This window comes from Macaca fascicularis, chromosome 2 (assembly GCF_037993035.2).
Source record: "Macaca fascicularis isolate 582-1 chromosome 2, T2T-MFA8v1.1".
NCBI lineage: Eukaryota > Metazoa > Chordata > Mammalia > Primates > Cercopithecidae > Macaca > Macaca fascicularis.
Genome location: NC_088376.1, coordinates 161,393,446 through 161,421,293, shown reverse-complemented (window position 1 = coordinate 161,421,293; position 27,848 = coordinate 161,393,446). Strand labels below are relative to the sequence as shown.

Below are 27,848 nucleotides of genomic sequence, written 5' to 3'. Positions count from 1 at the left end.
TTGTTTGAAGGTTTTAGATAGCAAGCAAAGGCACACAGACATGACCCTGAAATAAAATGCACTGACTGAAATCAAAATTTATCTTGTGTGCTTGTCAAACACTATTCTGGGTGTTTCTGTAAGGGTATTTTTAGATGAGTTTAACATTTATTTATTTATTTTATTTATTTATTTATTTATTTTTTTGAGACAGAGTCTCACTCTGTCACCTAGGCTGGAGTGCAGTGGCCGGATCTCAGCTCACTACAAGCTCTGCCTCCCAGGTTTACGCCATTCTCCTGCCTCAGCCTCCCGAATAGCTGGGACTACAGGCGCCCGCCACCTCGCCTGGCTAGTTTTTTGTATTTTTAGTAGAGACGGGGTTTCACCGTGTTAGCCAGGCTGGTCTCGATCTCCTGACCTCGTGATCCGCCCGTCTCGGCCTCCCAAAGTGCTGGGATTACAGGCTTGAGCCACCGTGCCCGGCCGAGTTTAACATTTAAATTTTTAGTCTGAGTAAAGCAGATTGCTTTCCTTAATGTGGGTGGGCCTCATACAATCAGTTGAAGGCTTGAGTAGAACAAAAGATTGAACCTCTCCTACATAAAGGGAAATTCCTCTTGCCTGACTGCCTTTGAGTTGGGACATCATTTTTTCCTGACTTCACAGTCAAACTGAAACACTGCTTCTTCATGGATCTTGAGCCTGCTGGCATTTGGATTGGCACTACGCTATCAGTTCTCCAGATTCTAAGGCCTTTAAACTCAGACTAGGTCATCAGCTCTCCTGGGTCTCCAGCTTACCAAACTGCAAATCTCAGGACTTGTTAGCCTCCATAATTGCCAATTCCTTATAATCAAGCACTTTCTCTTTCTTTCTCTCTCTCCATATACCTTCTATTGGTTCTGTTTTTCTGGAGAAACCCGACTAATATGCCTGGCTTTTCCCAGTGTGTGTTTATTAACACAGTGAAAAGAGTTCAAAGAAGAAGTTGCAGCAATTACCAGCAATTTCATCATTTGCCTAGTGCTGGGTATACAGAGTTTGGAGTCTAGGTTCTTCCAGGTCAGATGGTCTGGGTTAACAAGGTGGGCTTTCCATTTAAACCACAGAAGGATCCCACCTTAGGTATAAGGACTGTGAACCAGGACTAAGGGCAATACTCTAACAGCAAAACTGAAATAAACCTCTCCATAGAAAGGCTAAAACCAAAACTCCACAGGAACAATTGACCTGCCAGAATTTAATTGCTCTCAAGTCTTCAGAGGAAGATATGAATTTCTATAATGTGTCATTCACGGTGTCCACTATAAAACAAAAAATTAATAGACGTGAAGAAGCAGAAAAATTTGACCCAGTATTAAGAGAAAAAACAGGTATTAAAAGACTCTCAAATGATCCAGGTATTGGATTTATAAACAATAACTTAAAACTAACTATAATAAGTATGGTAAACAATCTATAAGAGAAGCAAATAAAAATCATAGAACAATACAATGTATGAAATGAAAAATTCACTAGGTAGGATTATTAGCACAGTAGACACTGCAGAAGATAGGGTCAATGTACTTGAAAACGGACCAATAGAAATTATCGAAACTGAAGTAAACAACAACAACAAAATGATGAAGACAGCCTCAATAACCAGAAATCCCAGAGGGAAGGTAGAGAGAATAGGACAGAAAAAGTATTTGAAAAAATATTAGCTGAAAATTTTCTTAATATGAATACAATAACTCAGATACATGAAGCTCAGGACCTCCAAGCAAGATAGACATCAGGAAATCTACAATAAGGTTAATCAAAGTAAAATTGCAGAAAATAAAACAAAATAAACCAAACAAAGAGAATATCTTAAAGAAGCCAAAGATAAAAATATGCAATATGTATAGGAGAATGACAACAAGAATGAAGGCTGAATTTACATCAGAAACAAAAGATGCCAAAGACAATGGAAAAAAAATCTTTAAAGTGCAAAAAGGGGGAAAAATTGATGAAGTAGAATTATACTCATGCAACAGAAATATTCCTCAAAAGTGAAGGCATCATGAAGACATTTTCAGATAACCAAAAAGCTGAGAGATTTCATTACCAGCGGAATTGCACTGTTCCACTGTGCAAAAGATATGCTAAAGGAGGCTGTCAGGCTTAAAGGAAATGATACCAAATGAAAATTCAGATCTGTTTAAAGGAATAAAGACAACCAGACATAGTAGATATAAAAAATCATTTTTCTTTCATTTCTTTAAATTATTGAAAAGTCAATACACTATTTAAAGTAAAAAATAACACATGGTGGATTTTATAATATATGTAAAAGTAAAATATATGACAAAATAGTACAAAAGATGGAAAGTGGGAACAAACTTTTTAAAAATAGCATAATGGTAGAATTAAACCCAACCATACCACAACTTAGATTAAATGCAAGTAAATGATACCATTTAAAACAACAGCTTGTCAGACTAGACGAAAAAGCAAGACCTGACAATATGCTATTTAAAATAGACTCACTTTAAGTATAAGACGGAGATTAAAAAGTAAAGGATTGAGAAATGATGTACAATAGTCTCCTCCTTATCCATGGAAGACATGTTCCAAGACCCCCAGTGGATGCCTGAAAGTGTGGATAGTACTGAACCCTATATATACTTTTTTTTTTTAATCCGAAAACTGAGACCGGTTACTAAGTGACCAACCAGCAGGTAGCCTATACAGTGCTGATACGCTGGTCATAGGGTGCTTCACATCCCGGGAAGGACACTATGAGATTTCATCATGCTATGCAGAGCACCACGCCATTTAAAATTTAACTGTTTATTTATGGAATCCTCCATTTAATATTTTTGAACCACTATTGGCCATGGGTAACTGAAACCATGAAAGGTTACAGAAAGTGTATCACGTAAACACTAATTATAAGAAAACTGGAGTGGCAATATTCGTAATAATAAACAAAGTAGACTTCAAGATAAGGTGTATTACCAGAGATAAAGAAGATCATTTCATGTGACCTGAGTCCATGAGTAAGGTTATGATAATAGATTTCATTCATCCAGAAGATATAATATTCCTAAATGTGTATGTATCTAATCACAGAGTTTTGTAATACATGAAGCAAAACCATATGGAACTAAAGACAAAATTAGACAAATCCACAATCATAGTTGGAAATTTTAGTACCCTTGTTCACTAAAAAGTAGAAACGCAGACAAGAAAAAAAAAAAGAGAATTTAGAAGACTTCAACAACTCTACTAACCAAATTGACCTAATTAATATTTATAGAACATTACACACAACTGCAGAGTTCACATTTGGGTATACAAGTAATCCTAGCTTTTGCATGGCACCATATTAAATAAAACCTGTGCATATTAAAACCTTTGCATGGTTCTGATATGAACAAGTTTCAGTTAAGATGGAACTGTGCAAAGCAAAGTTTTCTTTCTCTTTTTTTTTTTTTTTTTTAGATGGAGTTTTGCTCTCGTTGCCCAAGGGGAGTGCAATGGCACAATCTTGGCTCACTGCAACCTCCGCCTCCTGGGTTCAAGTGATCCTCCTGCCTCAGCCTCCCAAGTAGCTGGGATTATAGTTATGTGCCACCATGCCCGGCTAATTTTGTATTTTTAGTAGAGCCAGGGTTTCTCCATGTGGGTCAGGCTGGTCTCAAACTCCCGACCTTAGGAGATCTGCCCACCTTGGCCTCCCAAACTGCTGGGATTACAGGCGTGAGCCACCACGCCCGGCCCACAAAAGTTTATTTTAACAGAATATTCACAAAGATAAAACATATGGGGAGGGCCATAAAACAAGTCTGAAAAAATTCCAAAGGATTGAAATGGTATAGAGAATGTTATATGGCCAAAACATAATTAAATTAGAAATTGATAACAATAAAGTATCTAGTAGATCTTCAAATATTTGGAAATTAAGCAATACACTTCTAAATCCCTGGATCAAAAAAACAGCATATGTATAGCATCTAGCATAATGCAGTCAAGAAATACTTGAAAAGACCCCTACGTTTGGGTTGAATATTTTGATTGGAGAAGATATGAGAGATCAAATAGGAAGTTCACCTTTATTCTTCACTACTGGAGCTACTCAGAAAAGCCCTAGCCCTAGAGAACATACTTTCCTCTACTGTTAATTTAAGTAAAAAGTATGTTTAGAAAGATGTTATGGAAATAACTGTGTATGGGTGCTGCCCAACAAGTAAAGTAGCAAGGTGGATCCTTCAAAAAATCAAACGGCACGCTTCATTAAAAATTTTTCAAACACAGAGATGATTTTTGGAAGGTTGTAACTTTAAAAATGTTTAAATCCACTACTTTAATTGTTCTTTCAGCCAAATATTGCACATTTGAAAAATAACAGAACAGCTTCTCAAGAATTAAACTGATTTAGCTACAAAACACGGAATAAACACATACCTTAGCTGCATTGATAAAACATGTTTGTAATTGTCTACCCAAAAATAGAAAATTTTCTGCAGCTGATGGAAGCAATTCATTGTAAAATTCCTCTGCATCTTCTCCTGGCTCCAAGCCCACACAGCAATGGCTGAAATAAGAGCACAAGTTTGTGTTAATTAGAAGTTTACATAGAATGCTCAAGCTTCTAGAGACACTGTGCCTTATTGAGAATTTTTAGTATGCTTCTTTTATTGCCAAGCCAATAAAGAATTTTTGTCGAAAAATTAACAACTTCCTAGAAAAGTAAACAGTGGTATGGACCATGCAGATACTTAGGTCTGGGATTTATATATCCTAAAAACCTACACATCAGCTCATTCAGGAAATAAAAGACACATGGCTCACAATAAAGAGAAGCTAAGTTTTTGGTGAATTGGTTATGATCATTCTCAAAGCTATAGGATACCTTGAGAGTTTAATTTATGAAAGGCATTTTTGTTAACTAATACATTTTAGACTTCCAATAGCTGAAAAATGCCCAGGTAGGATTTGTTTGCAAGGGATACATAAGCAAACCAAACACTAATTTCATACCAATTTTACCTTCCAATATATCTACTTTTTGCAAAATATTCACTTGCATATTCCTTATATCAGAAGGACAAACAGCAAAACCTAACTCTAGTAGGAACACTTTACAATATACATTAGAGGAGAGAAAGTCACTTAACATGTCAGAAATCTCAATAATAAAAGGTTTTTCTGTAAACTAACATTCAAAAGAGCCTCAAACTCAAGAATGGTCTCTATGTGTGTTCTCTAATGAACAAAAACTGCTGTTTGAGTCTTTTCAACAAAATGCATGGACACTAATAAGCAATAACAACTATGTATTGAGCATGTTAAAAATCTAAGTAATCAATGGCAGACTGGATAAAGAAAACGGTATATTTCTTTGGGGTGGTACATATACACCATGGAATACTATGCAGCCATGAAAAAGAACAACATCATGTCCTTTGCAGCAACATGGATGGAGCTGAAGGCCATTAACCTAAGTGAACTAACACAGAAATAGAAAGCCAAACACTGCATATTCTCACTTATAAGTGAGAACAAACACTGAGTATGCAATTTACTTATAAAACAAACCTCCACATGTACCCCTGAACCTAAAATAAAAGTTAAAAAAAAAAACTAAGTGGCTAACATTTACATGTATCATTTTTGTTTGTTTGTTTATTTGCACCTGGGTTCCTAAAGTTAATGGGCTAATGCTTACATGTATCAGCTTTTCTTTTCTCTTTGGTTCCTAAAGTTAATTACTTAAGAGTATCTATTTTGACTGAAAGGCTTAACAAATGAAATTATGTTTGTGCATTCACAAACATGGGAATTTCTTAAGTCTTGAATTCTACCCATGAGCCTGGCTTAATTAATATCATCATAAACTAGCATATCTAATCAAACAAAAACATAAGTCTTTATTTACTTAAGAAAATCAATCTTGAAAATTAAAGTATGAAAAAGAACATTATATACATTTTTTTAACTATTCTTTGTAACTGTATACTTCAAATTTGGCCTTTACCAAGTAACACAGTAGGATTAAGCAGCTTAGAAATCTAGCATCCAAGACAAACCCTTCCAGTGGGAATAGTTTACTAAACCCAAATGGCTTATTTAGGAAAAACAAAAAAAGAAGGCTAGGATCCAGTTAGTAAATACATCATTTCAGTTACTTAATCAGGAAGTAGTTTAGGCACTAAGAACATCTGGTTTATTTTACTACCTCCTTTTAAAAAATGTTTATTTCTCTTCTATTGATTTCTAGCATGGCAGTAGATCAGGAAATTCTACTTCTAAATTTTATTGACAGTATTTGGGTTGCTTAATGAAATATACAGTTGATAGCTAAATTGATGTAGTGAAATGAATGTTTCTTTATCGGTTCTCCTATAGTACTTGCTTGCATACTTTCATTTTAGCACTGATTTCATTCTGCTTTGTATCATATATTTACATGACTGTCACCCAATCTCTATTTTAAGTTTCTCAGGTACAGAGCCAGTGCCTTAATTTCTTCACTTCTTTAAAAATTCCTTAGTCAATAAAGAGTATATTAGGCACTTGGAATTCAGTGGTGAGAAAAAAAATGATCACCATCTTCATTAAGCTTGTGGAGGAAAATTTTAGACAGTCAAACAATCTGAAGTAAAATTATGAATAACAACATATAATATGAAGGAAAAGTACAACCAAAACCTACAACAGGAGGTTGCCAATGTTTGTTAGGCAGATAAATAAAAAGCAAACGTTGAAAATCAGAATCAACTACTACATCCCTCAAGAACAAGCTGACTTACTGCTTCATTTTACCTTAATATCTGTGTAAGCTGGGAAATTGTAGTCCAACCACCCTGGATTCGAGAACAATCTTGACTGAGGACCAAGAGGCAATATTGAATGAGATCATAACAATATATATCTTGTTTGATTTTCTTCAACTCTGAGCTTCCTAAAGGTGTGATGCTTATTATTTCTAAGGCAAAAGGAAATAAGATATATTTAATTTTGCTTAATACACCCAGGAGCTATTTGTATTTTTATATGTTGAATAATCACTAAAAATATATTAGAAGGAAAAATTACTGTTCTATTATAGTGTTAAGATTTCTCTGAACAAATTTAAAAGAAATGTTAAAATTGTACCAATGATGGAACCGTTTTTCACTTAAAATGATATCTAATCACAAAAAGATTTTCTTACCTTTTAACTTCAACAGTATAACAGGGACATTCTGCTCAGGGCTTTTTGCAACTTCAGCAGCTATAGATAAGATCCTTGGGTCTGTACCTGTTGGCTTCATTTCTCATATTACCTATATTTTAACAGAACAAGAGAATAAAGGTCAAAAAGCTGTAAAATGTTCACTACCTAAATAATGTTTGAAATATAATTTCAATATAAATAAAAACAGCTTTTCTTGCCTTGTTTGAGAAGCAGAATATAGATTTTTTCATTTCTTCCTTATAGAACACTGGTTTTTCTAACCAGTGTAAAAGAGCTCAAGATTCCTATACCTCACATGTAACAGTTATAGCAGGTATTGTTTATTGTGCACTCACTAACAGGAACTGTGATAGGAGCTTCACATTCTCTGTCTAATCTGCACAATAATTCTAGGATAGGAATTAACTTCCTTTAATTGTGCAAGAAAAACTGCAAAAAAGAGCTAACATGACAGGCCTAAGACTACTATCCTTTCAAAGGTGTGCTTACAAGGTTGGCCCTTGACTAGCATCTAGAACTTGGATTTCAGGAGGGTTTCTACCATTCTTTGATAAGAGTGGCTCCCTGTGCCTAAAACTGTTTATAAAAAATAATGTGGTTCATGCTGAATACCTGCTTTCCTTCCAGGAGTCTTAGAATTCTGGTATATGCCAGCCAAGAGTACCTATATAAAGGGTGCCTATGTGGCCATGCTCCAATAAAAATTCTGATCACTGAGTGTCTAGTTGAGCTTCCCTGGTAGACAACGCTTCAAACATGTTGTCACAGCTGGCTGCTGGAGGAATTAAGCATATCCTACGTAACTCCACTGGGAGAGAACTCAGAAGCTTGTACCTGATTTCCTCTGGATTTCACCCAATATGCTTTTTCCCTTTGCTGATTTTGCTTTATTTCCCTTCACTGTAATAAATCATAGCTGTAAGTACACTATATTCTGAGTCCTGTGAGCCCTCCTAGTGAAGCACTGACCTTCAACACACTAATGCTCAGAAATGTTACATAAATATAAGATAATCAGTGATTGCTTCTAAATAGTATAGTGAATAAGGCCAAGTGCAGTGGCTCACGCCTGTAATCCCAGCACTTTGGGAGGCCGAGGCGGGTGAATCACTTGCAGTCAGGAATTCAAGACCAGCCTGGCCAACACAGTGAAACCCCATCTCTATTAAGAATACAAAAATCAGGTGGGCATGGTGGTGCGTGCCTGTAATCCCAGTTACTCGGGAGGCTGAGGCAGGATAGTTTGAACCCAGGAGGCAGAGGATGCAGTGACTGGAGATCACATCACTGCACTCCAGCCTGAGCGACATAGCTAGACTCTGTCTCAAAATAATAATAATAAAAAATAAATAAATAGTATATTGAATAAAATCAATTCTCCTAACATTAAAAAACAAGGTCCACATCCTAACTGTTGCTAAAACTTTCTCTATGTAAAAAAGTTTAAGGCAGGAGAATCACTTGAGAATAGGTGTTTGAGACTAGCCTGGTCAACAAAGCAAGACTCTGTCTCTAAAAAAAAAGTTTTAAAGCATTTGAAGCTCCAAGATATCCTCACATAATAAAAGTGTATTTCCTTATTTATAATAAAGCTAACATGTATCAAGTGTTTAATATAAGCTAAGCACTGTGTTAATATACTATATACTGTCTTATCTAATCCTCACAACAGGGCTATGAAGTAGAGCCTGTGATCATTTGATCATTTCCAAACATACATATATACATATACATATATATGTTTTTGTCCACAGTTCCTAGCTCATAACTCCCATAGCCTTTGTTATAATATTGTTATGTTAGGGTGCTTTAGCCTCAGAAAACAGAATCTATCTCTGACTTTCTCCTCTCCTCCTTTCACCTGCTCCTTCTCTCCAAAGCAGAACTCTAATCATCCCTGCCTTTCTTTGACCTATCTTGTCTAGTTGTAGGTCATAAGACCCCTGTTTCAGAATGGGTCTTGCCCTGTATCCTGGAAGGAGTGCTGCATAGAGAAGCCAAGAAGAATCTGAGCAGCCAGGCCTTGCTGGGTCTCCCACTCAGTCTATTAGTATTAGATCATATCTTTTTTTGTCCAGTCACATTTCCAAAATGATTGTCCCACACTTCAGTCATGCCTATCCAATGAAATCTCCATAAAAGGCTCAAGAGGATGGGGTACAAAGAACTTCTGGATAGCTGAACATATGGAAGTTCCTGGAGGAACCTCCCGGATATCACACCCAGGGAGGACATGGAAACTCTGTGCCCCTTCCCATACTTCACAGTATGCATCTCTGTATTTGTATCCTAATATCTTTTTTTTTTTTTTTTTTTGAGACAGGATCTCACTCCTGTTGCCCAGGCTGGAGGGCAATGGTACAATTATGGCTTACTGCAGCCTTGACTTCTCGGGTTCAGGTGATTCTCCCACCTCAGCCTCAGTCCCAGTAGCTAGGATTATAAGTGCAAGCCAATTTTTTGTATTTTTAGTAGAGACAGAGTTTCTCCATGTTGCCCAGGGTCTCTGTAATATCTTTATAATAAACTGGAAAACATGTTTCCCTCAGTTATGTGAGCTCCCTGAGCAAATTAATACACCCCAAGGAGGGGGTGGTAGGATTCCCCATGTATAGCTGGTCAGTCAGAAGCATAGGTAAAACAACCCAGGGCTTGCGACTAGCATCAGAAGTGGGGGCCACTCTTGCGGGACTAAGCCCTAAACCTGAGGGATCTGACCCTATCTCCAAGTAGACAGTGTCAGAACTGAATTAGATGATACCCAGCTTGTGTCTGTTGCAGAATTGATTGCTTGCTTGTTAGTGGGAGAAATCTCCACACATTTGGTCACAGAAGTCTTTTGTGTTGTCATGATGTGAGAGCAAAAACTGTTTTTCCATTCATATATCTCTTATTAGGTACAATATAAATCATTAAAAGACAGGTTTGCTGAAAATACTTTAAAGAAAGCCCAGTGCAACTCCTGGCACATAGTAATCACAAAACTTTCAAAGAGAGTGCATATAGTTATCTCATTCTTTCCAAATGGCTGCATTATGCTACATTTCCTTTTCAAGAATGCAGCAAAATATATCTAAACATCACCTCTACTGGAGGTCACTCAAGCCATATGCTATTACAAGCAACACTGCAATGAATATACACATTATCCTTTATATTTTTGCCAATCTATTGCATGATAATTGGTATGATTGTGTTTTAATTTGTATTTCTTTGATTATTAGGGAGGTCAGCCACATTTCATGTTCACTGGCCATTATTTATGTATTTTCTATTCATATCCTTTGACTATATTTCTATTGGTTTGTCTTACTTTTTTGCAGAAGCTTTTCATACATGGATAGGAATCTTTTCTCTTTTATATTGGTTATAAAATTTTCTTCTTGGTTGTCATTTATTTTTTTAAATTTGACTATGGGGTCTTTACCATAATTTTACAATTTTTTTTTTTTTTTTTTTTTTTTTTTGAGAAAGTCTCACTCTGTTTACCCTGGCTGCAGTGCAGTGGTGCAATCTCAGCTCACTGCATCTTCCACCTTCCGGGTTCAAGTGATTGTCATGCCTCAGCCTCCCGAGTAGCTGGGATTACAGGCATGTGCCATCGTGCCCAGCTAATTTTTGTATTTTTAGTAGAGATGGGGTTTCACCATATTGGCCAGGCTGGTCTTGAACTCCTGACCTCAAGTGGTCTGCCCACTTCGGCCTCCCAAAGTGCTGGGATTACAGGCATGAGCCACAGCGTCCAGCCTTTTTTACAATTTTTTACATACTGAAATATAACAATCTTTTCCTTTATGGCGTCTGTCTTTTGTGTCATGTTTAGAACGGTCCTCTTTAACCCAAGAGGTAAAAAACATTCTCCAAATCTTCATGTTTTTTTGGTTTTGTTTTCCTTACATATCTTCGAAAGTAAGGTATTTTTGTGAATGGTGTCAATAAGAATCTGAATTTCTAATGTTAAAGTTATTGATGGATTAAAAAATGCACATAACAGTCCTAAACTCATAAGGTAACTAGTTATGAATAGACAACAAAAACAATCTGAAATGTCACATTTTCATGCACTAAGTATACATACACATACGCAGGGTATCTTTTTGGACTCTACTTAGTTTCTAGTAATTTAATCTGTTTGTCTATTCTTAAGCTAGTACAACATAGTTCATTTTAACATATGTTTGGATAAAATTCACCTCAGAAGGTAAGCTTCATGAGGGCAACCTACCTATCCCTTAGAGATGATTAAATGAGTTAATACATGAAAGCAACTGGAACAATTCCTGGCACATAATAAGAGTTCTCCAAATGGTTATTATTAAAGCCCAGCTCTACCATCATACTACATTTAAGACCATCTTTGGTGGCTGCTTGGTTCACAACTATATTGTGATCTTTGGTTCACAACTATATTCCCAGTGGCTAGACTAGTACCTGGCATGTAGCATGATTTACTAAATACCTGTTGAAAGAATGAGTAAATGCACAAACCTCAGGCATTCTGAGCCTCAATTTCTTGACTTTCTGTTTTTCTTTTGTTACAATACAGAAAGCTCAGATTTATGGTTGGAAGCCTCTCTAAAGTAAAACAGACTCAAAACAGTTTGTGCCCTCCTGGCTACCATAATAAAACATCACTAAATCATTATTGTCATCAACAAACATGTGTAGAGCAGTATGGTAGATGTAGGGGACACAAAGATTCCACACAAGACATACTCTCTGCTATTGTTGCGGTTGGGAAAGAAAAGTATGTATATGTACGTGTGTACACACACACACATATTTAAAAATATACTTAAGAATATCAGATATATGATAAATGCTAAATAGATGACACAGATAAGAATACAGGCCATAAAGTCAGAGGACTGGGCTTCTCTGATCCACTTTTCTTGCTGTAAACAACATAGCAATTCCTACCTCCTAGAATGATTCTATTTAGAAGAGAAGGCAGCCACCAAGACGGTCTTAAAATGTAGCATTAAGTGTAGAGCTGGACCTTAAATAATAACCATTTGGAGACCTCTTGTTATGCTCCAGGAATTGTTCTAATTGCTTTCATGTATTAACTCATTTAATCATTCCAACAACTCTAAGGAACGGGTACTATTATTTTTTCCCCAATTTGAACAATGAGCATACTTAAACTCTGGAGAATGTAATTAGCTGGCACAAAGTCACACTGTTAAGTATAAAGCAGGGGTTCAAACTGGAGCCACCATCTGGCTTAAAGCATTTAACTACGATATGAAACAGCTTCGGCACACCTTCAAAGGGTAGGATTTACACAGACAGGTTGAAGGAGACATAGTCACCTACCCAAAAATCAATTGACAAATGTGACTAAGGCAGAAAGTGAGGGAGTGCAGTTGGACTGCATAATTCCCCTGAAAAACCACCTGTTATGGAAACCATCCGTAAACTTTCTCTTGAGTGTTTCTCCTATAATTCAACACTTCTCCCATCTTTACATTAAATTCATGAAATTTGACACAAAAGGACAATTATTTATCTATTTTAATGCTACTACCCTGTTGCCAGGCCACTGGGGCCGGCCCAGCCTCTTGATTCTTCTGGAATCACTTCTCCCTTGCCGCGCCTGTTACTGCCTCCACGGATCACTGTGAGGAAAATAAATGAAAAGGAAATTCAGTGCCATCCGGTTGCGGCTGATCCTAAATGTCTGCAGTTCCTGTCTCCTAATCCTCTTTTTCCTCCCCACTACACATCCCCTTCTCCAGTCCTAAGACCACAAGAAACTTCCTCTGATACAAAAAGGTCAGAAAACGATTACTGAGGTAACAGCGTCGCTTCAAGTCCAAGGACCGAGATTCTGGGGCCGCGGGGCCCCTTTGCTCCAGATTCTAGACCCGGGTTTCGCGCTACCAGGCCTTGGACAAGACACTAGGCCCTGTGCCCGGACACTGCACCTCCCCAGGCCTCAGTTTCCACACCAGATCTCTACAGAGTGGGCGTGAGGGCAGGCCAATTCTCCCGTTAAGAGCTCTCACACGCCGGCTGACTTCGTCCAGAAGCCTGGGGTCCTGGCCTCCCGGTAGGCGCCCTGGGGCCCTCTCCCTCCCCAGCCACCACCTCAGATAAGTTACCTCATCCTCGCTTCGCGTTCTTCCACAAAAGAACCCGGCTCCCACGCCGCACCACAGCGCCGCGGCCTTCCCGGGACAGCCTGCGTCGCGACGCGGGAAGGGGCCTGGAGGCGGGACCAGGGGCCTCTGAGTCAAGGGGCGGAGCGCCCTTTGCCAATAAGCCAATCAGAACGTGAGATGCTCCCGGTGGGGCGGTGCGCGTCGGGCGCGGGGTGGAGTCTGTGGTGACTCGGCTGGCGGGATCAAGTGCAGCTGCTTCAGGCTGAGGTGGCAGATAGTGAGCACTGGCGGCGGAGTTAAAGTCAGAGCAGGAGAGTAATGATGAACAGCGCAGCGGGATTCTCAAACCTAGACCGTCGCGAGCGGGTTCTCAAGTTAGGGGAGAGTTTCGAGAAGCAGCCGCGCTGCGCCTTCCACACTGTGCGCTGTGAGTGAGGACCGCCCAGGGATAGAGGGGGAGCCTCCCGGGATGGGGGTGAAGAGGCACAAACTCCTCTGGGTTTTGTTCCCACAGTCCGCCTTACATTGTTGGAGACTACGGGGCGGGGAGTGGGGGAGGCAGCGCGATCCTCTACCCTACTCGGAGTCTTAGGGGGTCGGTGGAAGGAATCGGAGTAGAGCAAATGTGGGTAAACCCTGGACAGAGAGCGTTGAGACCAACAGACAGGAAGGGAAAGTGTGAAAAAAGTCTGTAGAGGTGACTGTGGAGACAGACGTGACAGGTGGATGATGCAAGGGTGGACACGAAGATAATAAGGTGACAAATGGGAAAGGACTAAGGACCGAATGCCGGGGAAGTTGAATGCCTTGAGGCTGGTGGGGCAATATCCTCTCTTTTCTTCACTTTTTCTCACCTCTGGCAGATGAGGGTTATTTGGTGTGTTCTTTGCAAAGGGAGAAATTCTCAACCACCCCAATGATCTATATATCTCTTTAGACCCCAGATTTCACTCAGTTATCAAATACTGATTATCAAAGTATTCGAGGGTGTGTTATTAATTTCTGTATTTGGAAGATGCTTACCTCCCTATGATTTCTATCCTTTGGTTTTCTTTGTGTCCTCTGGAACTAGTTTTAATAAATTATTCTCTTTTATGTTGTTGGAGCAGAAAAAGGAGCTCTTTTGCTTTAACAGTTGGATGATATAGATTCCAGGAAGGAAAATATAGCATACAAGTTTTTATGTGTAAGACATTCGTTTTTTGCATAACAGCTGTCATAGAATGGTAGAGCGGGAAGGAAACTTCGAGATCACTGAATCATAACCTCTCATTTTTCTGTGGTAAAATTGTAAGTATTTTTTCACTTCCTTTCCTCAGCCTTGCCCTTCCTTAATATTTCATCATTCCGCCTTTCTCAGTCATTCTGCCCTCGGGTTGTTTAGAGACCTTTATGGTTTTTACTCTGAAATGTTCCACAGTTCAATCAAAACAACTAATTAAAACATACATTCTCCCAAAAGTTTATTTAAGTTGTAGACAATTTAGTTACAGTTACTCAGAGTAAAGGTATGAAGAACCACTGGTTTTAATCCTGCAAGAATATATTTACTAAAAGGGTTTTTTAAAGCAAAATTAACATCCAATTGGTAGACTACATGGGTGAGATATTTGTGAACAGAAAATCTTCAACAGTGTCCCTTGTTTATTCCTCTTTATCATATACTTTCTCATCCAGAGCTCCCCACAATGAGATAGTTAGTGCTGTGCTGGCTCTGCAGTTTCTCTCTCTCTTCAGTCCAATTTTCCAGAAGTGTGATATGCGTCTTTATCTGGTTTCTCCATGCCTTTTTCTCAAATAGTATCTCTCTCCTTTTCTCTTCCTTCTCCGGTACACAATAGTCTTAATATTAATTTTTCAAGTTACAAGGGCTTAAGATTATAAAAATTTGCTTAAGAATATATTTCTACATGATTTGGGTATATATTCTCTTATGTAAGGCACAAACCCCAATTTAAATGAATACAAAATTACCTTTGAAAATAATCTTGCAGGTCCTTCAAAGCCTTTCATTTATAAAGGTTCTGAAAATGCCAGTATCTTGAAAGGCAGAGGATCAGATGATCCAGCTACAAGAATGAAAATAAACAAAAATAAGCAAAACAACAATAATAATGACAAAAATAAATAAACAAATAAACGTAGATGTTTGAATACACACTTAGTTCTGTGGAAGACAGAACTATTAGAAAGGTTTTCAGTCCTTCTTTTCTTTGTTGTTGTTGTTGTTGTTGTTGTTGTTGTTGTTGTTGAAGCAGGTGTGGTAATGGCACAGAATCATTTTAGATTTATTTAAATAAAACTGCTCATTATTCTTGAGGACAGGTTCATTTCCAATGTAATCCTCACTCTTAAGAACTCAGAGTGAGGGATGAAAACTGTAGAATAGTATGAAGCTGATGTTCATACACATAAGGTGGACCTAATTTATAACCAGCCCTCAAGCCAATGTCATTGGAGAGAAAGTAATATTCTGCCTTTATTTACAGGAGCAATTCTGCCTGTCTAATATAAGACTTCAGGCAAACCTGGATGTGAATCCTGGCCTCCACCACCTGACTTTGGGAACATTCTCTAAGCTCTCAACCTCAGTTTTCTTATGGCTAAATGATAATAGTAATATTTACATTTCATGTTTTTTGTAAAGATTAAATAAGGTAGCATAAACAACCTGGCACAATATTTGCCACAGGGTAGAGAATAAATAGTAGTCACCATTAATGTTGAAGAGTTACATTCATATGTATATGAGGGGTGCTAATGAATGTAATTTAGTCAGACTTTGAAACAGCATTTATCTGGGTTCACCAATAAAAACTATCAAAAAGATAGTTTGCCATGTGGTAGGAAGGGCATGGGATGTTCTATCAATGATAAGCTGAATCCTTAGCAACAGGTATTTACTGGGTAGAAGAGTTTCAACAACAGGGCCTACTAGAATCAATTTTGAATTGGGAGTAGTACTAGTTTTACTATTTATATCCAGATAAGGGAATGAATTGTGAAATCCTAAGTTTGTAAATGACACCACTATTTTGTGTCCTTAAATGATGAGCTAATGAGCAGTGTGGGTTTTGGAGTTGGTTGAATTCATTCAAATCCCAGAAAATAAACTGATGATAATAATTGTGGATTCTTATGAAAATATTGACATTATGTGATGCCACAGTCAAAATAATCAGAAAAGCGATAAACATTGGCAGAAAAAATATTAAATACAAAGTAAAAAATGGTTTTCTACTCTTCATGCAATATAATAAGTAATTCCATTGCAAACCTGAAAAAATTGCATAGATGAAAGAAATCCAGAGAGAATAAATAAATGGTAAAGTTGGTGGTAGGGTTTCCAAACAAAGAAGAACTGAGAAATGAACTATGTAGTCTGGAATCATAGCAACTTAGAAGAGAGTACATTTGACATTTAGAAGCATACAGAAAGCATGAACATGAGATTATTCAACAAATTCTTTAATTCTAGAACTAAACCACTTGAAACTCAGAAGTTATATACTTTTAAAAAAGTGTGTGAAGACAAAAGACAACACTGCTTGATATAACGAGTAATAAAGAGTAAAGAGTAGAATTTATTAATCCTAACAGTAGAATAATTATAAATGTAAAGAGATTCAAAATAGTTTTGGTAGATTTATTTATTATGAATTCATGTTTATCATTAAGTAAAGCTAAAGATATTTTGCATACATTTGTCTCTTGCAGATAATCTCATTTACTATAGGCATTTATGTAGGCTTCAGGGACCTGTGAACCCCTTGGGATTATACAGTATTTGATATATATATTCATATATGTATTTTTCTGTGGAGAGGATCAATGATTGGTCTACAATTTTCATCAGGTTTTCATAGGGATTTATGACTGACTGTCTCTCATCTCCTAATACTGCTCCCCATATACACACATACAAGTTAAGATCTGTGGATATAAGACAAATAGGCTATATAATATGAGATAACGTATGTGGCTTGAGTCCCTGACTTCATCATTTATTGACTTCATTACTTTAGAGGAGTTCCCCATTAGTAAAAGGTGGGCAAAATGTGCAACCCAAAATTTTGTTGTGAAGATTAAAATTGATAGTATATTGTAATGAAAAAAATCACTTCATAAACACTAAGACAGAGGTTATAGATTAATAGCATATAAGCTGAACTTGACTTTAGAAATGCTTTATTTGCTCCACACCATTGTTGTTTTATCTTGAGTTAGTTGCAAATACCTAACATTCAGGACCTTTTATATAAAAATCTTTTATATAAAAATCTAGATTTTCAGCTTATCTTTAAAAATGATAAACTGGTAACATTGAGCCCATATCTTCTCTTGGCAGCAGTTGGGTGAAGCAGTGTTGTGAGATTGGGCTTACTCATCCTCGATGTCACTATGATTCCCACTGGTCACCTTGACTGCCTGGGTTATCTTGCTGGCCTATCTAAAGCATCATTTAGCTGTAGTTAGATGACAACCATACCTTCCAGTATTTCCCTTTGTGTCACTGTGAGAAAAATATTAGAAGTCAGAGGGCCATAGTTTTATTCTGGGATGTCATTTCTAAGGTTTTAAATATTTATCATAGAAAATTCTTTATTGCCAAATATTAATAATGGATGCTGTCTATGAGAACAGAAGTATACTAGTGAAAAGTACAAAAGGAAAATGGCAGTCTACCCTAAAGAGATTGAGAGTTTTGAAGTAGAGGTGAATCTGACCCACAGAAAATAATTAGAAAACAAGCATTTTACACATAATTTAACACCTTATATATACTTAAAATAAGTTTAGAAGTGATTCAGAGAAGAGTGAACAATATGAACCTGAATGAACTACAAGATTTCTTGTATATCTATTACATTAAAGGCACTGTGCTAGAGCCACTATCTGGAGAAATTAAAGTATGAGTACTGTGCTTTAAAAAATTACAATCTAATAGGATATGTCCACGAAAAAGTAAATAATAGGCCAGGCACCTTGCCTCATGCCTGTAATCCCGGCACTTTGGGAGGCTGAGGAGGGTGGATCATGAAGTCTGGAATTAAAGACCAGCCTGGTCAAGATGGTGAAACCCTGTCTCTACTGAAATTACAAACATTAGCCAGGTGTGGTGGCGGGCGCCTGTAATCCAGCTTCTTGGAAGGCTGAGACAGAGAATTGCTTGAACCCAGGAGGCGGAGATTGCAGTGAGCCGAGATCACGCCACTGCATTCCAGCCTGGGTGACAGAGCGAGACTGCCTCAGGAAAAGAAAAAAAAAAAATGCAGCGAGACTCCCTCAGGAAAAGTAAAAAAAAAAAATGCCGGGCGCAGTGACTCACACCTGTAATCCCAGCACTTTGGGAGGCCAAGGCGGGCGGATCACGAGGTCAGGAGTTCCAGACCAGCCTGACCAACATGGAGAAATCCTGTTTCTACTAAAAATATAAAAACTAACGGCCTGTGGTGGCGCGTGCCTGTAGTCCCAGCTACTCAGGAGGCTGAGGCAGGAGAGTCGCTTGAACCAGGGAGGCGGAGATGGTAGTCAGCCGAGATCGCGCTACTGCACTCCAGCCTGGTGACAGAACGAGACGTCGTCTCAAAAAAAAAAAAAAAAAAAAAAAAAAAAAGGGTGCGGTGGCTCACGACTGTAATCCCAGCACTTTGGGAGGCCGAGGCGGGCGGATCACGAGGTCAGGAGATCAAGACCATCCTGGCTAACACGGTGAAACCCCGTCTCTACTAAAAATATAAAAATATTAGCTGGGAGTGGTAGCGGGCGCCTGTGGTCCCAGCTACTCAGGAGGCTGAGGCAGGAGAATGGCTGTGGTCCCAGCTACTCGGGAGGCTGAGGCAGGAGAATGGCGTGAAGCTGGGAGCAGAGGTTGCAGTGAGCCGAGATCGCGCCGCTGCACTCCAGCCTGGGAGACAGAGTGAGACTCTGGCTCAAAAAAAAAAAAAAAAAAAAAAAAAAAAAAAAAAAAGGGGGGGGGCGGTAAATAATATCAGGTAGGTAGTTTATGTTAGGTTTTAATTAATGGTTTAGTAAATGCTACGGGAATGGAAAAGAAATTAAGATTCTGGATAGTACAGAAAGAACTGTACCCTGAAATGACTTCAGAGAAGGGGAGACTTTGAAATAGGATTCAAATTCTAAGAGAGCAAAAGGATAGAGAAAAGCAGAAGGGCAGACCATAAGGTATTCCAGTAGTTTAGCTGATTGAAAACTAGCTTGTCCACAGCAATAATGGAAGGGGATGGCTTTGAAAAATATTAAAGAAGATGTAATAATTAGATGTAAATGATGAAATACATAGAGGAATATTTAGAGTAATATTTAGATTGATGAGCAGAACTTTGAAGAACAGTTAAAATTAGAAAGTTGAGGACGGCCGGGCACGGTGGCTCCCGCCTGTAATCCCAGCAGTTTGGGAGGCCAAGGCAGGCAGATCACCTGAGGTTGGGAGTTCAATTCCAGCCTGACCAATTTGGTGAAACCCCATCTCTACTAAAAATATAAAAATTAGCCGGGCTGTGGTGGCGCAGGCTTGTAATCTCAGCTACTCAGGAAGCTGAGGCAGGAGAATCACTTGAACCCAGGAGGCGTACATTGCAGTGAGCGGAAATTGTGCCACTGCACCCGGCCTAGGCGACAGAGGGAGACCCTGTCTCAAAAAAAAAAAGAAAGAAAGAAAGAAAGAGAGAGAGAAGAGAAGAGAAGAGAAGAGAAGAGAAGAGAAGAGAAGAGAAGAGAAGAGAAGAGAAGAGAAGAGAAGAGAAGAGAAGAGAAGAGAAAAGAAAGTTGAGGACCAGCCAGGCGCAGTGGCTCATGCCTGTAGTCCCAGCACTTTGGAGGCTGAAAAGGGTGGAACATTTGAGGCCAGGAATTCAAGACCAGCCTGACCAACATGGTGAAACCCCGTGTTTACTAAAAATATAAAAAATTAGGCCGGTCACGGTGACTCATGCCTGTAATCCCAGCACTTTGAGAGGTCGAGGCGGGCGGATCACGAGGTCAGGAGTTCGAGACCAGCCGGACCAACATGGTGAAACCGTCTCTACTAAAAATACAAAAATTAGCCGGGTGTGGTGGCGCGCGACCGTAATCCCAGCTACTCAGGAGGCTGAGGCAGAAGAATCGCTTGAACCTGGGAGGCGGAGGTTGCAGTGAGCTGAGATCGCACCACTGCACTCCAGTCTAGGAGACAGAGAGACTCCGTCTCAGAAAAAAAAAAAAAAAAAAAAAAAAAAAAAAAAAAAAAAAAAAAAAAAAATTATCCGGGGGTGGTGGTGCGTGCCTGTAATCCCAGCTACTCAGGAAATTGAGGCAGGAGGACCGCTTGAACCTGGGAGACAGAGGTGCAGTGAGCCGAGATCTAGCCACTGCACTCCAGCATGCAGGACAGAATGAGCCTCTGTCTCAAAAAAACAATAATAAATAAAGTTGGGGATCAACAAAGTCCACTAGTATGGGCACCCACATAGGCCATGATGATAACTTATTTATAAATAGTGAAAGCTTTTATGAGGCAGTTACTTCATTTCTACTGTATATATCCATATAAAATGACTTTGGTTATTATTTCAGATTCACAAATGGTATTTGCTAGCCCAAACTAAACTTTTTTTCTCTCTTTGCTGACATTTATATATCTTGGCCAGCCTTTCATCTTTTTATTCTAACTGGGTTTTGTAGTTCTTTTTTCTAGCTTTAGAAAACAGTTGCATCATCTTGGGCAAGGAACTTAATTTTTTCCACTCTCACTTCCCTTATCTGTAAGATAGGGGTATTCACTACTCTTCAGGATTGGTGTGAAGTTTCAAAGTAAACATCATCAGGAAAAACTTTTAAAATTGATCAGCATGTAATAGCTGTTATTATTGTTGTTTTGGTTCATATCTGTGTTCATACTCTCAGATTTTCTGGCTTCTCTTCTACTTTATCCCTATGATACTTTCTCAAGTTCAGTTCTAATTTTTTTCTCCTCAATAGCACTGTCCTTTCAACAACTGACATTATTTAACACTTATTTCCCTGAGTCCAAACCCTCTTTCAAGCATCTAAAACTTAACACTTTAATTATACCTTTCACTTTTCTCACCTTGCCACTACTAACAAACTCCTCAATTTATTTTCAGTCTGATCTTTATCCTTTGATTCTTCAGTTATACATTCTAGGGATACATTGTAAATCAAAACACTTTCACAGTTCATATTGCTTATGCTATTTTTATATCTGTATCTTAAAATCTAGGAATAAGCATCAAGAATTTAAGAGACAGTTATTGCATCTATTCAGTTTTGAATTAAAGCGCCATGAAGAATAAACTATATTATAAAAATACTTTCTGTAAATTGTTTATATTCATTTGCATTTATGTTTATTTAGGGAATAGAGGATGAATTTCATTTCTTTCAGAGTTGTTATGAGAAGTAAATATGAAGTGTTAAGCATGGTACCTGGCATGTAGTAAGTGTTCCATAAATGTCAGCTATTTTAATTGTCATTGTGAAGCAGGGCCAGCCTTGTTTATTGACAGAGCAATAATTTGATGATTATTGGAAAATTCTCCTTTCCCAAGGTTTGCTAATTATAATTCCCTACATTCCACTTATAAATATCCATTACTTTGGATTTAGACTTTTTGCCTTTGGGGCCTTTTTGTTAATATAAGATGAATCTTTAGGAATGATGGGTAATAACTGGGAGGGGCCTCTGTGGAGCTGGTAATGTTCTATTTCTTGATTTGGTTGGTGGTTACATGTGTCACTTTGTAAAAGTCAAAGGTTAATTTTTGTTCTCTTTTGCATTATACTATATTTTAATAAGGAGTTAATATAATATACCACAGGGAACTATGTATCAGAATTATTAGTTGTTGATGTATATTGGTATGAGTTAGTTTTAAATGGCTTTCATTGCTTAGAGGTTTTTAAGCTTGTTTAACATGTGAAATATCTTAGTACCCTGAATTTCCTCCTACATGATAGATTTTAATGGCATCATTTGAACTATGATTTAACTCAAAATTAAATTTTACTTTAAGGTCTTATAAAGTGACAGATTTGGTTAAATTAGACATCATTTAGTGGTGTACATATTCATGAAAAAACTGTTAAACTAGAAACATTACTTTTTCTTAAGTTTATTCATTAATATGTACTGTATTTGCTATGTATTCATTCATTTTGTTCTGCTAGAATGACAGACAAGTAGCAGTAGGCATCAAAGGTGCTTTAAAAAAAATTTATGGGCCAATATTCATGAACTAAGTCAACGGCCATTAAAAATAACATAAAAAAGAAAAATTTATGGGAAAAAAGGACTGAAAATTGAAAACATTCTACCTATATCAGTTTTTTAGCAAGTTGTGAAAACACTGACATTATTTACCTTTTAGCAGTAGAACACGTTAGTCAGATTCATCTTGGTCTAAACAGGATTCTATGGAAGCATGAGTGTGAGTAATTCTGTTTTAGAGTTTAGCTATTTCTTTTCCTCAGAATTATGCATACAGAAATAAACAAATAAAATACAAAACAAAATACTTTTTTGTATTTTGTTTGTTCATTTGCAATATGAAGACTTTAAACCATTTTAATTACAAAGCTCTTAAAAATGATTTATCATTCTGAAACATGCTCATAATTTTTATATCCAAATATCATTATATTTTATAAGAATTGGTATTTGTATCTATTTTTAGATGACTTCAAACCTGCTTCTATTGACACTTCTTGTGAAGGATACCTTGAGGTCGGTGAAGGTGAGCAGGTGACCATAACTCTGCCAAATATAGAAGTGAGTATTTCTATATATTTAAAGTGATCACTTCTGTGGGATGCTCAGTAAATTTAAATGAAAACTATTGCAGAATTTGTGTAGTGATAATTGGTTAAAGTAATAAGCAGAGAAAAGCAAAAACCATATTGTAAACTACTTTAGGCAGAAAAATCTTAAAATACTTTAGTCCATTTAATAGTTCCAAGAACTATCATAGCAAATGATTTGAAAAAAAAAACTGGAGTCTAAACAAATATTTATTAAATGCCTACTATAAGCCAGATTTTAAACACTGACCTTAGGATAGTAGCATATCCCTTGCCTTCTAGTCCTAGTCTTTTATAGCAGACAGACACAGAAACATCTAGTGTTGTAAGTTAGAGCATATACAAAATTCTATGTAACCACGTAAGTAGAAGCAAATACTCTACCTGGTGGAATCTTAAAAAGCTTCATAAAGCAAACAATATTTCAGCTGAGCCTTTAAAGGACAAATAAGATTTTATTGGGTAGATAAGGAGTAAAATAAGCAAACAGAACAGTATATGAAAGGCTCTGATACTGAAAGAACAAAGAGTTTGTGGAATAAGTGACTTTACACAGTAAATCATAGTATAATGAAAAATGACGGCCGGGCGTGGTGGCTCACGCTTGTAATCTCAGCACTTTGGGAGGCTGAGGCGGGAAGATCACGAGGTCAACAGATCGAGACCATCCTGTCCAACATGGTGAAACCCCGTCTGTACTAAAAATACAAAAATTAGCCGGGTGTGGTGGCGCGCACCTGTAGTCTCAGCTACTTGGGAGCCTGAGGCAGGAGAATTGCTTGAATCCGGGAGGCAGAGGTTGCAGTGAGCCGAGATCACAACACTGCACTCCAGCCTGCCAATTGGCGAGAATCCGTCACACACACACACACACACACACACACACACACACACACACACACACACAGAAAAGAAAAGAAAACAAAGAAAAGAGAAGAAAAAAGAAAAATGGGCCAGGAGCGGTGGCTCACGCCTGTAATCCCAGCACTTTGGGAGGCCGAGGTGGGTGGATCACCTGAGGTCAAGATCAGCCTGGCCAACACGGTGAAGCCCATCTCTACTAAAAATACAAAACTTAGCAGGGCGTGGTGGCTCACGCCTGTAGTCCTAGCTACTCGGAGGCTGAGGCAGAAGACTTGCTTAAACCCGGGAGGCAGAGGTTGCAGTAAGCCAAGATCGTGCCACTGCACTTGAATCTGGGCTACAGAGCGCGCCTCCTTCTAACAAAAAAAGAAAAAAGAAAAAAGATAAAAGAAAAAAAAAAAGTCCGGGTGCGGTGACTCACACCTCTAATCCCAGCACTTTGGGAGGCTGAGGCGGGTGGATCATGAGGTCAGGAGTTTGAGGCCAGCCTGGCCAACATGGTGATGCCTCGTGTCTACTAAAAATACAAAAATTAGCCAGTCGTGGTGGTGGGCGCCTGTAGTCCCAGCTATTTGGAAGGCTGAGGCAGGAGAATCGCTGGAATCTGGGAGGCAGAGGTTGCAGTGAGCAGAGATCACGCCACTGCACTCCAGCCTGGGCGACAAAGTGAGACTCCATCTCAAAATAAAGAAAGAAAGAAAAGAAAAGAAAAAGAAAAATGATTGATAGCAACAGAGACTAGAAAAGTAGGTCAAGATGAAATTGTGAAGGATATTTTATGTTGTAATGTAGAATTTGAACTTTAACCCATAGGTATTAGAAAACCATTCCAAGTTTTAATACACAGAGGTAACATGATTAGATTTGTTAGATTAGAAAATCTCTTTCTTTTTAAAACCATTCTTCAAACTCTGGCTGAAAGTCCAATGATTAGAATTCTAATGATTCGATTGTATTTTTTTTGTTTGTTTGTTTTGTTTTTTTGAGACGGAGTCTCCCTCTGTCGCCCAGGCTGGAGTGCAGTGGCGCGATCTCGGCTCACTGCAAGCTCCGCCTCCTGGGTTTACGCCATTCTCCTGCCTCAGCCTCCTGAGTAGCTGGGACTACAGGCGCCCGCCACCGCGCCCGGCTAATTTTTTGTATTTTTAGTGGAGACGGGGTTTCACCGTGGTCTCGATCTCCTGACCTTGTGATCCGCCCGCCTCGGCCTCCCAAAGTGCTGGGATTACAGGCGTGAGCCACCGCGCCCGGCCTCGATTGTATTTTTGAAAGAACTTCAGCTGGAGTTTGAGGAGTGGTTTTAAAAAGAAAGAGACTGTCAGGGAGGCCCTAACCAAAAGTTTTGTCCATTAAAAAAATTTCCAGATGTATCCAAGTAACGGTACCAAATACTATTTGCATAAAAATACAAGTTCTTTGTTGTATGCTCTAGTTTTCTCAGTCCTTGAGTTAGAAATTTTTGAGTATTCAGCTTAAGTTTCTTTTGCTTTTTGCTTTTCTTTTACACTGACTTTATTTTCAGAAAAAATCAAGACTGTAACTTTATATTTCAATATATAAAGAAAATGCTAGAGTTTTTTTGAGATTTTTTTCTTTGTTTTGTTTAATTTTTGTAATAGGAGTGGTTTTGTGCTAGTCCATCCACATTCTCCTTTATGCATTAATGAGATGGTTTACCATGGTTATATGTATAGCAAGTAAACTCTGTATCCTCTCATCTGCTGTCTTTTTCTTATTTTTATCAGTTAACCATTTATTGAGCGCCCACTGTTATGTCAGACCGTATCAGTTACTATCTCTGGAGATTTTCCTAAGGCTAATTAAATGTGTAGGGGCTTTTTGTTGAATATTTCCATTTGTTCTTTCTGGAACTGAAGGAAATAAAAAATATTTAGTATGAGATGTTGTAGATAAGTTAATCTTTCTATTACTCTGTTATGAAAAATTGTTCAGGTTCTAGTATTTCTAAAACAATTTGGAAATTTAATCTCCAGTAACCTAAGGCTTCTTTGCTTTATGATGTTTATTAAAGAAAAACCCGAACCAACCACCGTATTTTAAGAGTTTAAAGCCTCACATTAACAGCAGGAACCATCGCACCATTGCACTCCAGCCTGGGCAACAAGAGCAAAACTCTGTCTCAAAAAAACAAACAAACAACAACAACAAAAAAAAACAGGAACCACTATCTATTGTCTCAGGCTATATAGTATTATTGATCAGTAATAATTGGTTTGCAGAATCACTTTAGTTGGATTTTTTTTTTTTTTTTTGCCAAGTAGAATATTGTTTTCTCAAGTTGCCATCCTCCCATCCTCATCCCTTGCATTGCTCTTCTACTACAAATAAATGGGGATTGTTATGTTTAATAATAAACCCTTGTCATTCACTCATATCCTGCTTTAACCAAAAGTTACCATCTTCCAGGTGTTTGGTTATGGTCTCAATTGAAATATGTCTTAAAGGAAGCACAGTTATAGGAGGCCTATGTTTTCAAGCCTGAAAAGTGTAAATTTCAGAAATTGTAAAGAAATCATTTGGGAAAAAGTCACTACCACCACCACCACCCCTTTCCACAAGCCCCCAGAGATATGTCCAAAAAAGAATATGCCTCAGTATTTGTGTGTGTGTATATGCATGGACATTCTGTGTGATAAGTCATATTCTAAGGTAGCTGCCACTGGGAATACAGAAGTAGACTAGACATAGTCAATATCCTGAAACATTTTATCATTTAATGGGAGAGACAGATTAAAGCAAATATTGTTTCTCCTGGGTATGTAGTCCTTGAACAATCATGAATAACAATGGAAATTACATTCTCAAATAGACTTTGTGAGGGTTTTCCCCCTCCACTTAAAGAACATCTTTAAGCAGGTAGGAGATTTGCTTTTCTTCAGTCTTCTTAATTCTGTTGGTATTTTGTGGAAATGTAATGGTTATTAGTTTGAAGCATTTAGATTCTTCTATTTTCTATATGAACTTGCTTTCATCATCCTGGTATAACTGCCTAGGAAGCTTAGAGTCAGACCATAAAATAGAGCTTTTATTATATTACAATTTTAAGAGTACCTTTGGTTCTTTGGTAGGGTAGATTTTCTAATTCCATTTGTCTTAGGTTTCTATGGTATTACCAAATAGAAGAAACTAATAAAAACGAGCACTAATAGTCTGGTTAAATAGTGGGCATTTACAAATCTCTCTTCCTTACAAACAATTCTCCATGATTGCTATAAAATTTCAAAGTGTTGAATTTTGAAAGAAAAAGTTTTACTTACTTTGACTGTTAAGATTTGTCATTGATGCTGAGATTGGCATATTTTTAGCGTTGACTCTTTATCTTACGAGGTACTTCTGTGGGCTTTTATGAAATAGCCCACTGGAAACTTTTAACTATCTATTATTCAGGCACTGCATTTCTAGTGGTTATGTATAATTTAACCCTCAAAACCTATACTTGTGAGTCTCCTATATGTATGAGGGGTACTCCAGATGACCCTCTTGGGCAAAGTCCCTTTCCAAATGAACCTGGTCTGGTTTTCTCCAATGGGTTTACTTAGCTGATATAGGAAAATAGTCCACTATGTTCTTGAAATCTCATTTGATTTTAGGACCAGAGTCCTATTTTAACACCCTTTTATATTTTTTAATGAAATGTATCTTTGATTATTACAAAATAACATTGTTTTCCTATTTTAGTGTTTTGAAGCTTAAGTGCTTACTTCTCTGAGATATATATATATATATCCACCTTTCTTTCTTTTGTGTGTTCAAAGAATCTTAGTGTCTCTTCCTTTTGTTTAGCTGACATTTACATAGCTACCTTTACTTTCTGTCTTTTGTGTATTCATAGAATCTTAGTGTCTCTT

General features: G+C 37.8%; 2 protein-coding genes and 1 long non-coding RNA gene across 8 annotated transcripts in view; 2 read left to right on the top strand and 1 right to left on the bottom strand.

The window, feature by feature from the left end:
* IQCB1 (IQ motif containing B1) overlaps nt 1–13,390 on the bottom strand; it is a 73,725-nt gene extending 60,335 nt beyond the window's left edge. For both annotated transcript variants that reach the window (XR_012431657.1, XM_005548013.4), the window contains exons 1-5: nt 13,297–13,390; nt 12,720–12,810; nt 7,166–7,277; nt 6,775–6,937; nt 4,414–4,543 (exon numbers count right to left, since the gene is read on the bottom strand). Coding sequence is in view for 1 of the 2 variants with exons in the window: in XM_005548013.4 (XP_005548070.3) it covers nt 4,414–4,543; nt 6,775–6,937; nt 7,166–7,265 (393 nt within the window). In the remaining variant the exon portion in view is untranslated. The remainder of the gene's footprint in view (nt 1–4,413; nt 4,544–6,774; nt 6,938–7,165; nt 7,278–12,719; nt 12,811–13,296) is intronic.
* Nucleotides 13,391–13,568: 178 nt separating this feature from the next.
* Nucleotides 13,569–27,848, top strand: part of EAF2 (ELL associated factor 2) — a 59,660-nt gene continuing 45,380 nt past the window's right edge. For all 5 annotated transcript variants that reach the window (XM_045385501.3, XM_045385500.2, XM_015446368.4 and 2 more), the window contains exons 1-2: nt 13,569–13,723; nt 22,992–23,086. In XM_045385501.3, coding sequence (XP_045241436.1) covers nt 13,615–13,723; nt 22,992–23,086 — 204 coding nt within the window. In that variant the 5' untranslated portion in view covers nt 13,569–13,614. The remainder of the gene's footprint in view (nt 13,724–22,991; nt 23,087–27,848) is intronic.
* LOC107128984 (uncharacterized) lies at nt 14,512–16,017 on the top strand. Its single transcript, XR_001488907.4, has 2 exons — nt 14,512–14,586; nt 15,786–16,017. It is a non-coding gene; the product is annotated as an uncharacterized lncRNA (long non-coding RNA).